The sequence below is a fragment of the Balaenoptera acutorostrata genome, chromosome 16 (assembly GCF_949987535.1).
Source record: "Balaenoptera acutorostrata chromosome 16, mBalAcu1.1, whole genome shotgun sequence".
Lineage (NCBI taxonomy): Eukaryota > Metazoa > Chordata > Mammalia > Artiodactyla > Balaenopteridae > Balaenoptera > Balaenoptera acutorostrata.
The window spans coordinates 33,139,409-33,152,736 of NC_080079.1; the positions used below are offsets into that span (position 1 = coordinate 33,139,409).

The following is a 13,328-nucleotide window of genomic DNA, read 5'->3' on the forward strand; positions in this document are numbered from 1 at the left end:
GAGATCTTGTTCTCTTACCCTGCTGGTCATTGGCCAGCATCCTGCCGGCCCTTGACTCTGGCTGAGTCCGTGTGGCCCCCCAGACCTCCTCATCCCTGCCTACTCCCTCCATCTGAGCCTCTGGATGACAACTTGCTGGCCCACACCAAGCCTCTGAGACTTGACCAGCCTCATGGAAACAGTTTTCAGCAGCATTTGCAGGCAGCTGTGCTAGCCTGCACTGGGAGCCCAAGTGTGAGGCAGGGAGCCTTGCTTGGCTCTTGCCAAGGATTGGGCGTGCTTCCTTTTCCCAGTGTCTTCACAGATAGTGGGTGTCAGATTGTGTCCAGGTCTCTCCCCTACCACCAGGGCCAGCATCTGTGCCCCAGCTGCTCTGGCTGTCTCTTCTCTGCCTTGCTCCCTGGCTTTACCACATTCCTCCATCCCTGTAGATCTCCAAGTTACTGATCATCTGCCTGAACTGGAAACTTCGTTTTCACATTACTGCCCAGCACCTGTGGCCTGATTTCTTTCCCCATATGGCCCCTTGACACCCGCATTTCAGAGGTGGCCCCTATTTCCAGTCCTTGCTCCAGCTCCCTTACCCTGTGAGAGGTGGTCTTGCTCTCAAGTCACACAGTCCTCTCTCAAGGCTCAGCTCCACCCCTTCCTGTCTTGGTAATATGGGCAAATTAACCTTGGAGAGCTTCACTTTCCCCATCTGTAAACTGGAGATGATCTTAATAGAGTTGCTGGGATGCAGTGAACTCTTCCATCTCAAGATATAGCACAGAGCCAGGCATGTACAAGGTGCTCTTGAATGGAAACCATTCTAGTTACTGCGGATCAGGAGGCCACTTAAAGACGTGCAGTAATTTCTTGTAGAGGCTGTGAGGGTCTAGGCCCAGCGTGGTGGTGGTGGGAATGAAGAGCAGGGGCCGAGCGAGAAGTGTATTTGGAGAGTGGAATGGCCGGGCTTGGCACAGTGTTTAAGGAGTGCGGAGAGGTAGGGCTCCATGCTGAGCAGGAGGCGCCTTCCCTGCTTGACTAGGAGAATAGATGTGGCACTCATGGAGATGCTGGATTTATGAGGGGAGTTGGAAGGAATGTTGGATTCCATTTCTCGACGTGTTGAGTTTCTTGGCAAGAAGAAGGACTTCTAGGAGGAATTTTCTAATACGCATTTGGAAATTTGGAATCCAGGGTGTGGATTTGGGAGCCATTGGCATCCAAGTGAACATGGGGAGGGTGGAGATGCTCTCTGAGGTGGAGTGACAGACGGAGTCCTTAGAGTTGCCCAGTTTAAACCCAACCTCCAGGCTCCTGCCCTCAGTGGTAGCTTGATTCTGGATCCCTGACCGCCCTCCTAATCTCTGAATGTAGACCTAGGTTTTGGGATCTGAACCATCTGGAAAGAACTACAGTAATCTTATTGCTGATTCCCGGCCTCCAAGAGAGGCCTCTTATTCCTGCTTCCTGGTGTAATAGCCTGGCCAGGTTTGGGTAATGGTCCTATTGGTTCAGGTGTGACTCCACCTGTGTCCCCAGGTCACGGTGATCTTACTCAAGAGGAGACAGGGAGCCTGAACTGGTGGTGGGCGCTGTACGAAGCTTCTTGTCTGGTATGGCCTGGAGACCATCAATCCTTGTGTTCTGACTCAAAAGCCAAAGTTCAGTTCGACACTTACACCTTAATCTGTGCCAGTTGGCTCCCATCCTTCCTGCCTGATTCTTGACTGCAAAGTTAGCTCTGGATGTAAAGATTCTTGGACCTGCAATCAACTCCTTTCCTCACATTTGCTCTTCAGAAATGACAGTAGCAAAAAGATAAGAAAATTGACATTAAGATAGTTAGACATTCCCTACCCCCGTTAACTAAGAGTCTTTTTCGTGAGCTCATGTGTGAGAAAAGGGAGCCAAATGAGAAGTAGTTGGAGGCAAAAGTCCCCACGAGAGAAGACTCTCACTGTGACACCAACTGCTAGGTCAGGGAATTCCCACAACCACTCTCAGGTTTGATAATTTGGTAGCAGGACTCAAAGAACTCATTGAAAGCTGTTATACCCACAGTTCCGGTTTATTACAGGGAGAGGATACAGATTAAAATCAGCTAAAAGAAGGAGTGCATAGGGTGGCGTCTGGGGAAGGAGGAAGCATGGAGTTGCTGTGGTCCCTCTCCGGTGGAGTCAGGACATGTTAGTTCCCAGCACTGCGTGTGAGAAAGTGCTCAGAGCAGTGCCAACCATGAAGGTCATACAAGCTGTGGTGTCCATGGTTTTCACTGGGGCTCTATTACATAGGTGTTATCCACTGCCCAAGTGGTTCATCTCACTCTCCAGTCCGTTAGGAGGTTGAGCTCAAAGCCCCCCAACCTAAGTCACATTATTGGTTTAGCACAAAGACTCCTATCAGGATGACATTCCAAGGGCTTAGAGATTAACTCCTGGAAGCCAGAGGGCAAAGGCCAGAGCTCCTTTTGGGGAAGAGTAAATTCTTTACCACACAGCATGAATAAAAATTAAACAAGATATGGAATGCTCTTAGACCCACTTTTTTTTTTTAATGTATATTTATATTTATTTTATTTATTTTTAAACATCTTTATTGAAGTATAATTGCCTTACAATGGTGTGTTAGCTTCTGCTTTATAACAAAGTGGATCAGTTATACACATACAATATGTTCCCATATCTCTTCCCTCTTGCATCTCCCTCCCTCCCACCCTCCCCATCCCACCCCTCTAGGTGCTCAGCTGATCTCCCTGTGCTATGCGGCTGCTTCCCACAAGCTATCTATTTTACATTTGGTAGTGTATATAGGTCCATGCCACTCTCTCACCCTGACACATCTCACCCCACCCCCTCCCCATATCCTCAAGTCCATTTAGACCCACTTTTAACACCTTTCCTCTAACTCTTGGATTCTCTACCAGGAAACACAGATCTAACTCAATGAATAGTGTCCTGAGATCCCAAGAAGTGATCAGCAAAACAACCTTACAACAGACCAAAATGAAATTAGCACAGAGTGAGATAAAGGAAAATAAGTAAGCTGTGGCCACAGGCCAGAAAAGATTGTATATAAAGAATAGATGGAGGAAAAGATAAGGCAAAATAAATTAAACTTCTCATGGAAAGGCTTGGTCTCCTCAGGGCTGCAAAACCTCCTGAGGGACCCAGCTTTCCAAAGCCCTCCTCCATCTTGGGAGCTCTGAGCTAACATTTATTGGGAGAAGCATTCTGACAGTCTCCCTAACCAAGAGTTAATAATTGATGATCATATACATAAAATTTCACCTGCCGCCCTCAGACGCAAACGGCCCTGGGCTGCTACCAACCTTCAAGGTTCAGAAGACTAGGTAACAGATGAAGGAGGATGAAACGTCAGAAATGCAGCTCTTTTAAATAAGAAAGGAATGTTCTGAGGGGTCCTGGGAACTGCCTTTTTGGGGACAGGGTAAGGGGAACAGTTTTAAAGACTTGGAATGAGAAGAAAAAGTGGGTTGATTCCCGAGGATATTATGTTCTTAAGGCTATTTATCAAATGGCAGAAGTCAGCTGCTCTAATTGCTGTGTCTGGGAAATTTTTTTCCCCTTATGCTTTGGATCCCGATCTTACTAAGCACATACTTTATGCCAAATACTTCCACTTAGTCCTTACGAGGAGAGAGGAAATTTCTCATTTCACAGATGAGGCTATGTCCCTTGCTGCAGGATATGCAGTGAGCAAAACAGGATTCAAACTAGTCTGTCTGATGCCACAATGACAGTCCCTTTAGGATACCTAAGGGTTCAGACTCTCCTCAGCTTTCCACGACACATCTGTGTGCCAACATCACCTGAATAGAACCAACCCAGCCAAAGAGCAGACAAAATAACATGCCTCCACATCCATGTACAAAGTTCACATCCTTTATTGATAGCCCCTCATCAGAACCTGTTGACATAGAGAACAAACGTATGGACACCAAGGGGGAGGGGGAAAGCGGGGGCGGGGGGGTGGGATGAATTGGAAGATTGGGATTGACATATATACACTAATATGTATAAAATAGATAACTAATTAGAACCTGCTGTATAAAAAAAAATTTTTTTTAAAGAATCTATTGACATTTAGTGCGTGTGTGTAAATCAAATAAATTTGATAGAATGACTTGACAAAGCTGAACTAGAAATAACCTAAAGGAAGATGAGATAGTAAAAGTGATAGATACAGGGGAGGAAGGAGAAACATTGCCACAGTGTGTCACCTGGTATCTGAAGGCCTGCGGGTGCAAGGAATCTCGGGGTCAGGATCTGGATGGATGCACTAGTGAGTGTTAAAATGGTCACTTTTCCTGCTGTATAGCCCAGGGAACTCTTCTCAGTACTCTGTAATAACCTATATGGGAAAAGAACCTGAAAAAGAGTGGAAATAAGTATATGTATAACTGATTCACCTTGCTCTATAGGAGAAACTAACACAACATTGTGAATCAACTCTACTCCAATAAAAACTTTTTAAAAACGGTCACTTTTAGGACACGTCACGTACCTGACCTCAGCAACCCTGTGAGGTGTACGTGGGGTAAGGATTATATTTTATAGATGGAAACAGTGAAATTTAGGGTGATTAACAGCTTGTCCTTGATTGCACGAGCTGGTACGTTGCAGTAATGTGAGTGAAAATCAAGTCCTGTAAATTTCCCAGCCATGTGGTTGGGACAAGAAGACAGACATCTAGGAATTGTCCCTAAGGGAGTGGCAGAAATATGACAGGCAACCCGCTAAAAGACTGTACAACTGAAGCAGGTTATAAAAACTTCGTTTTAGAGGAGAACGAAATTTGCAAAAATGGATATGGTTTCCCAGAGTAAAGATGTTTTTGAGTATACATTATTTATGTCAGTGATTCTCAAAGTGACCTTTGGGTTATGGACCAGCAGCCTTACTATAACCTGGAGACATGTTAGAACTGCAAATTCTCAAGCCTCACTTCTCCTCTGAGTCAAAAACTCTGGGGATGGGGCCCTGTGATCTGTGTTTTAACAAGCACTCCTGGTGACTCCGATGCAGATAGGCTGCTGTACATGGAAGCAAATCACTTGAAACCTTTTCCCCTGCCTGGCCTTTTGCTCTGACACCCTTTGCCTTCCGCCACCTCCCTGGAATGTAGGCTCTGCTTTGTGGCAGATGGCAGGGTTGGTGGCCATGGGTGGTGGACAGAGTGCTGCACTTGATTCTGGAGACCTGGGCCGACTGCTTTATCACTTCCTGGCTGTGTGACTTTGGGCTAGTCAATTGGCCTCTCTGTTTCTTCATCCATGAAGCAGAGTGATTACCTACCTCACAGACTTGTGTACATTGAATTAAATACTAAATATATGCAAAAGTGGCCAACAGCGTCTGGCACTTAGAAAGGTGTTTGATCCGGAAAGCCCATCTCTGATCCCTGAGGAACCCACATTGAAATGGAGCCTTGGGCTGTGAGAGCTGCAGTGCTTTATTCCCCTCTTTATATAGGGTGAGATAAGGAGGCAACCAGAGAGGAGGAGGAAATTAAGGGATTGGCTCCACGAGGGGTTGGCAAACTGTGGTGCTTGGGCCTAATCTGGCCTATGCTTGTTTTTGTACAGCCCGTTAACAAGGGGTGGGTGGGTGTGTGTGTGTGTGTGTGTGTGTGTGTGTGTGTGTGTGTGTACACACATATATATATATATATAATTTTTTTTGGCTTGCCTTTAATTAGACTTAGCTCTTATGCTTTTAAAGGTGGAATCAATCAGAAGGCAAGGGTGTAGGGGAATAGTTTTCCAATACTTTTCTTGTAAACTCAAATTCTTCTTTGGAGTAAAGCAGGCTTTGGTTTACTGTTCACAAGGTTACTTCTGAGTTGGCAAAAGAAATTTCCCTCTTCAATCTGGGCTGCCACAATCGGACAGAAAGCATGAGGACGCTTTTTTCTTGCATCTGGGTTTTTATGTTTTAAGGGTTGAAAGAAAAAGAATGTGCTATGTGAAAATTACATGAAATTCAAATTCCAGTTTCCACAAATAACGGTTTATTGGAACACAGCCACCCTCGTTCACTTGATATTGTTTGTGGCTGCTTTTGTGCTACAACAGCATAGTTGAATAGTTGTGACTGAGCCCATATGGCTGTCAAAGCCTAAAGTATTTGCTAACTGGCCCTTTACAGAAAAGGTTTGCTAACCCCTGGACTACATGGAAGATAGAGAATAGAGACAAGAGATGATGCAGAAGACGGTGGTAAATAACAAACATTGCTGAGCTCTGCCAGGCACTGTTCTAAGCATCTCTCATGCATTATATCTTTTAATTCTTAAAACAAAACGTATGAAGCAGGCATATCGTTACCCCCATTTTTCAGATGGGAAAACTGAGGCTTATAACTTGCCCAGGGCCACAGAGCCTGTAGGTGGAGGAGCCAGGATGTGAATTGAGGTCCAGCTGCCTTCCCAGCCAAGCTTGTGACCACTGTGCCGTCCTGCCTCGCGGTGCTGGTCAGGTTAGGAGAGGTTTAGGGTCTCTGAGCTGTGCCAGGCAATGGATGGAGGGCAGGGTGGTAGCTGGCTGAAGGGGGACAAGGGTGCCTTGTAGTATGATGAAAACTCAGGGTGATTAGATTTTGAAATGTTTATGTAGCTCGTTTAATGGAAAGAAGAAAGGCAGGCAGGGAGGAAAAAAAGCCCTTATCACAGCAGATACCTTGGGGCTTAAATCATGTTCTCCCCTTTGCGCAGCACCAACAGCCATGGAAAAAGTGCTTATCGATGTCTCCCTCTCCGGGTCTGTTAATTAGCCCAGGCTGCTGATGAGGAGAGGTCATTCTGGGCCAACGTCAGGCTTATAAAAGGGGAATGCAAGTTAGTGAGTCAGGGCTGGACAGGAGAGTTCTGTGGCCTTTTTGTCTGTAAAATAAGAATGTCAAGAACAATTGTTTCTTCATTACTGTGAATGTGAGCCTTGTGTTTTCAAAGGTCAGCGCCTGTGAGCACATCATGGTTTAGAGTGGGTTCCTATGGTAATTAGGCCATCGTGACTGAGGGCATTTTGTGTCAGGCAACGGGGTGCTGGAGTTTAGTCTTTCTGTGCAGTACGTGCTTGTTTCCTGCAAACGTAACCATTTCTGTTTTCCCCCCTTCCTGTTTTCATCCTTTCTGTGCCACACGTAGTTCTGGAGTCAGAGAATTCCTCAGCAGGTATGGTTTCTCTTGCATCCTTTCTGTCCCTGCCTTCCACCAGGAACCCTTCAATTAGAGGGGAACCCTTCAATTAGAGGGGAACCCTTCAATTAGAGGGGAACCAGGGAATGTTCCTGTGAGTGAGGGGTTTCTTTTTTTTTTTTTTTTTTTTTCCAATCTCTCAGATGAGTGGAGGCTTCCTTCCAATGCTGATGCCAATGGAAACGCCCAGCCCTCTCCACTCGTTGCCAAGGGCTACCGAAGCGTGCATCCCAACCTTCCTTCCGACAAGCCTCAGGTAGGCGGGCGCCCAAGGACGGGGTGGGGACTGTTCTTGAGTCGTTTAGCTTGCACTTGTTGACTTCCTGCTCGCCCAGCTGGATGATGGACTGGCTTCTGAGTCCCACTTTTGGCCAACTCTGAAAAAGCCCCGGGAGGACCAGAGTTAGGGAGAAGTTGGGGTCAAGGGAAGCAGATGTATGGGATGAGGCTGGTCTGTACCAGGGTATCAGAAGCATAAGCCCAATATTCCGTAGGTTTGAAACGTGTGTGGAAATGTTCTGAAAGAGGGAATGACAGGTGGGAAAAAGGTCTGAGCCTGTTTTATAAAAACTCTTTAGAGCATAATATTCAAAAGGGGACTGCACTCTTGTGTTTATTTCATTAATTTGCTCGTGTTGAGGCTGTAAGAGTTTCAGCAGCTCTGTCCTTACAGATTAAGATCAGGGAGCTGTGGCCAGCTCGGAATCCAGCAGCCTAGAAGCAGGCGGAAGTCAGAATGGCAGTACAGCGGGCTTTACACTGCCTAGCGCTACCCTACAAAAGAAAGTGTACCCCACGTTGTACAACTTGCAGTAGGAATAATTTTGCTTAAGTTTTCCCCCTAAGTTGTTTTCCTCATCCTTCTTTCTTCCCCTTCCTGTTGCTACTTTGCCTTTTTTTTTTGGCTGCACTGTGCAGCTTACGGGATTTTAGTTCCCCAACTAGGGATCAAACTCGGGCCCTCAGCAGTGAGAGCGAGGAGTCCTAACCACTGGACTGACCAGGGACTTCCCTACTTTGCCATCTTGACGAAAGTAATAGACCCTGTTTTAATTCAGGCAATCTGTGAAGAGTGTTTTTATATAGCGGAGTAATATCCATGGAACAGAGCAATCCTTTCTTTTAAAAAGAGCTGCGCTGCTCAAAAAAATGCGGCAGAAATGTGTTCCCTATGCAGTCCACCTCCCTGCGCCCGCCTGCCTTCGGTGCACATGTTCCCACAACTCGCAAGGAGCCCGGGGAATCCGCAGGCCTTCCTTGTTCCCACCCGCCTTCTCCGATAATCCTCTGGGTTCTGCTCGTGAGGACATAAAACTGCGCTCATCCCTGGAATGAAACCAAGTCCGAGATGATGCCTTCCTTCCCCTTTGCAGACCCTTGTCTCCCAGGCTTAGAGGAGGTTGCTGAATCGTGTGCCAAGGCAGCACTACTCAGCCTCCCCGCCCCTACCATGGCCTGTCTCCTGTAGCTACTGCCACGTGCATGCAGGGCCGCTGGTCAGGGCCAAGAGCTGTGAATGGGCCCGGACTCCTGAAGGCCTCATTAGACTCGGGATGTGGGAGGTCTGTCATCTGGTAAATGACTGGCTATAGTTTCCCTGTTTCTAAGACCTTTCCCAGCATCTAAGTCTGCTGCTGGTGGCAGGCACACTTCCTTCTTGGCGTTCTCCAGGTTGGATACAGTTGGCTCTATATCCAGGGTAGGAAATAGTGCTGATTAATTCAAGGCAAGTGTAGAAGCACATCCTCTTCCACTATCAGGGACTTAGCCCAAAGGGTAGCTCACTAATTACTTTTGGCTTCTTAAATAGCTCTTCTACAGAGAGAATTTTAACAGCGTGTGAAGTAAATAAAAATCCCCTTTAAATACATGTACTTACAGCAACTTTACTGAGCATTTGTTGTGTTTGGATCACTGTGTAAACATTGCCCTCAAGGAGTTTGTAAGGTTGAGCTTCATAACAAGGATATTCATCCTGTAATATGGCCTACGAATAGTGTATGCATTTTCTCATCTGTCACTATCCGAGAATTTTCTTTTTACCTGGGTGTCTGAAAGGATACCTGGCATATTGCTGATGTAGAGGTGTTATTCTGTATATTCAGTGTAAAATTGGCCATCCAACTTTCAAGAGGCTTTAGGTCATAGATTTCGTTTTCTGAAAGCAATAAATGACTTCTTGTCTCTGTAGCCATTGCCAGAGCTGTAAGTATACGCTGGCTTAGATAAAGCCAAGGTGGGCTGGGCTGCTGACTGCTCTGGCTTGGTTTCAGATGAAGACAGCTCTCAGACCCCTGCAGGCCTAGCATCTCCTCCTAAGGATTGAGTTGGAGTCCGAGGACACATGGGCCAGAGGGGAATCCTATCTCCTGGTGCTCCCACATCTGCCTTTCCTCCTGCTGCCCTGCTGTCCTCACCCGCAGCGACACGGAATCAGGGCTTTCCCCTCTCTGACAGCATCATCTTGGGGATCCCCAGTGGAGGCAGGGCTTGATAGTTTCTGGAAATGTACATACTAGGAACGTGTCAGATTCTTCAAGCAGCCCCATTTTTGTCACCACCCCATCTTCTAAAAAGATAAATGGAATTTCATTAGTAGCCAGCTGGGGAGGAATGCCAACTACCTATATGGTTCCCACAATGTTTACAATAAAACAGAAAGTAGTTCCTTCCATGTAAAGTGACTGTGCCTGTCCCCCTCCTTCTCTAGGGCTAAAAGGAGCCCCAGGACAGGAAGGCCTTGGCTCTGAGTGCGTTGTCAACACTCTGGGGAAGCGTCCTCTCTACAGGGTCAGAGCCCTGGGAAGGCTCAGGCCTGATATAATAATGCAGCCCTGGCACCTTATATGGCCACAGCCAAATTAAGTTAAAAAGTCATTGAAACCGATTTCTGTCTTTGGGCAAGAAGAAATCACATGTGGAACACTTGAGCTCGAAGTAAAAGTAAATTTGAGCCTAACTCAAAATTGCCTTTTACTTACCTCCCTGGCAACCATCATCAACTTACCTGCGGTCCCTTTGGTGCGTGCTTGGTCAAGTGTTTTGTTTCTAGAGAGCATCATTTTAGTCTGTGAGTACACCCCAACCTCCAGCCTAAGTTCACTGAAACCAAGAGAGTACACCTGGATGGTTTTGCTCTTACTAATGACTGAAAATACGTTTTGTATTTTTGGCTGGTACACACGGCCACATTCCACTGGCAGTGTCCTGGGCACCCTGTGGAAAGGATAGGCGTCAAGTTAACCTAGTTTGCTGAGGGATGGGTTGTTTACTGTCTCTGGGTTGATATTCTAGTCCAGACTCAAACTTTATTCTCACTTATTTACCCTCACTAGCGTCCCTTCCCCTTGCTGCCTGCTCTCCACAAAAAAAAATAAAAATAAAATACAAATAGTCCCACACCCTTGCACCCTCCCAGTTTGGAGTCACAATCCATTTACCATTTATCAACCAAACTCTAATATACCTTACCTGTGCAATTTAGTGGAAGGTTCTCATTTTCTTCTCATACTGGGCTATCTTTAAAGATAGGGGCCAGTGAAGAAAATCTAGGTGTCTTAACTTAGGCTGCTATAAGAAAATATCAAAGGCAGGTCATTTAATCAACAAACATTTATTTCTCACAGCTCTGGAGGCTGGGAAGTCCAAGATCAAGGTGCCAGCCTGTTAGGTTCCTGGTTAGGGCTCTCTTCCTGTCATGTAGACAGCTGCCTTCTCACTGTGTCCTCACCTGGTGGAAAGAGAGGGCTCTGGTCTCTCTTCCTCTTCTTATAAGGACCCCTATCCCATCATGGGGTCCCACCCTCATGACCTCATCTAACCCTAATTACCACCCACAGGCCCCATCTCCACATGCCACCACTTGGGGTTAGGGGTTCAACTTATGAATTTGAGGGGTCACACATCCAGTCCATAACATTAGCAAAATAAACTTTCCTTATCTTATGGTCTGATTCCCGGTTGAGCCACAGGTTGACAGGTGGCTCTCCTTGAAATGAGGATCATCTGGAGATTTACCCCATTTCCTGACCTTCTGCCTCGCTGAGACCCAGGGAGGAGCTAGGGGCTGTGTTGAGGGAGAGGGAATGAGATGGGAACTACAGTTTTCTAGCTCTGAGCCTGGAACCAGAGCTTTGGGCTTAAACCATGAGCCTGAGGCTGATCACCCCCTTTTAGGATTGTCTGTGCCTGGTGGGCTGGATGGGAATGAGGAATGGTCTGGAATTTGGTAAACAGGCACAGTCCAATCTAGTTAAATGCTTCATTGCCTGGTCTCTTTGTTCTGGGTGCATCAAAAATGGGAGACTGCATGCTTTTAATCTCATGCCTGTCTTCCTTCTAATAATTAGTTCCATCAAATTGTTTCTTCTGAGACAAGAGCACGTGTGGATTCTAAGTCCTTAGCATTCTCTTCTTGGTGAGTTTTAATTTGTTATGCTTATGGAACTGAGGGCTACATCTTAGTGACTCAATTAAGACGGCTGCCTCCTGTGAACAGCTAAGGATGATTCTTCCAGTTCTCCATTTCCTGAGGGAAAAGAATGGAAGATACTCAAGAGTTGGAGGGAACTTAAACTTTTAAAGCTGAAGGTACAAAGAGGAAAATCTTTGAGGGTTGGAGAAAACTGGGGCCTCTGGGGCTTCTTCCGCCGGCGTTTAACCCTTGGGCACCCTTCTTGGGTCAGGAGGTCTCAGAGGGTACAGGTCAACCCAGGACTCGTGTCAACCTGACTTAGCACCTGGGCTGAGCTCAGCCTCCCTGTGATGTAAAGGAGAGTCAGGCCTGCCTCTCCAGGTGAGTAGGATTCACTCCTTGGCTTTACCGCAAGGAAAAATGTACAGGCCATGAAGAGTCTAAGCTGAGGATTTGCTTAAAAACGTGTCCAGAATTGTTTTTTCTTCAGGTCATGTTGTGCTACTATTTCTAATGGTCATCCTTCTTTCCATTTCCCCTCCTCTTTCTTTCTTTTTATTGTGTCTTAAAAATACTACCAAAGGTCCTCTCTCCCCCACGCCCTCCTCTCCCTCAAGAGGACTGCTTTGCATGGCAGCCCCCTGGCACCCGCAGTTCCTTCAAGGACTCCCTTTACCTGAGCTCACCAAAGCCGTACGTCCCACCCGGCACCTCCAGCCAGCAGAGCCCCTCACGACCCCGGCCCGTCTCCGTCCCCCTGGCAGCCAGATCAGCGCCCACAGGTGTGCTGTGTCCTGGGCCCTCACTTCTGGGTTCCACGCTCCCCAGTGCTTGGTCCCACCCCCAGCAGTGCTGTGCAGCTGCCAGGACAGTTTATAGAGAGAATGTGAGCTCTAACCCACGTCATGAGGCAGTTGGGAATAAAAAGGTCAGCAGCTTATATGTACCTTGTTTATCCCATAACATTCGCCCCGTGGCATCGGAACACCTCTCTGGTGTTGCACGTGACCCAGACAAAGGCACTCCCTTGGAAGCTGCGGGCACTCGAGCACCGGCTCCCAGCACTGCCTCCTGCACAGCCGGCACGGGGAAGCCACCCTTCGCTCCTCCTCCTGACCCTCCCAAGCTATTCTCTGACATCCGTAAGGGTGCCCTTAGCCCTGGCGAGAGTCCTTCCCCGGGGACTTGGCCTTCGTCAGCAGACGCAGTGAGACCACCTGTGCTAGGCCCCCAGGTTACCTCTGATCCCGAAAACCGGAAGAGAAAACAACCTTACCTTTTGCAGCCGTGTTATCCAGCCAAGGCAAGGAATTAGGAATGTTTGTGTGTCTCCTACACCCTCTCTTTCGAAAACTCTTGCGAGCAGCTTGTTTGTTTTCTGGGCCGCCCTACCTCCTTTTCCTCGTGAGTGGTGCTTAAGGCTCAAACCCTTCTGTCTCAACATCTCAGCACAGTCTCCCTGTGTCTCCCCGCCTCTCTTTTCTGTAAATACGTAAGTATGCTGGAGCGTGGAATCCGTAGACTAATAATATGGTGAGCTATTATATGTTACATGTGTTTTGTAACAAGGTGCCAAAGAAATTGTATTTACTCCCAAGCTTTCGGGCTCTGCAAGCAGTTTTGGGGTTAAACACAGCCTGCCTGCCTGTTCTGTTGTTCTCTTTTTCTCAAGAGTTAGAAGGACTCAAAAATAGATGGATGGAAAGTAAAC

The 13,328-nt window shown here is 47.1% G+C and overlaps 1 protein-coding gene across 48 annotated transcripts in view; it reads left to right on the top strand.

Annotated features, from left to right (window-relative positions):
* SORBS1 (sorbin and SH3 domain containing 1) overlaps positions 1 to 13,328 on the top strand; it is a 245,264-nt gene that overhangs the window by 137,247 nt on the left and 94,689 nt on the right. For 23 of the 48 annotated variants that reach the window (XM_057531032.1, XM_057531014.1, XM_057530999.1 and 20 more), the window contains 2 exons: positions 7,153 to 7,179; positions 7,347 to 7,459. In XM_057531032.1, coding sequence (XP_057387015.1) covers positions 7,153 to 7,179; positions 7,347 to 7,459 — 140 coding nt within the window. Of the gene's footprint in view, positions 1 to 7,152; positions 7,180 to 7,346; positions 7,460 to 12,200; positions 12,921 to 13,328 lie in introns of all 48 variants that reach the window. The other 25 variants (XM_057531001.1, XM_057530997.1, XM_057531003.1 and 22 more) reach the window with 3 other exon arrangements.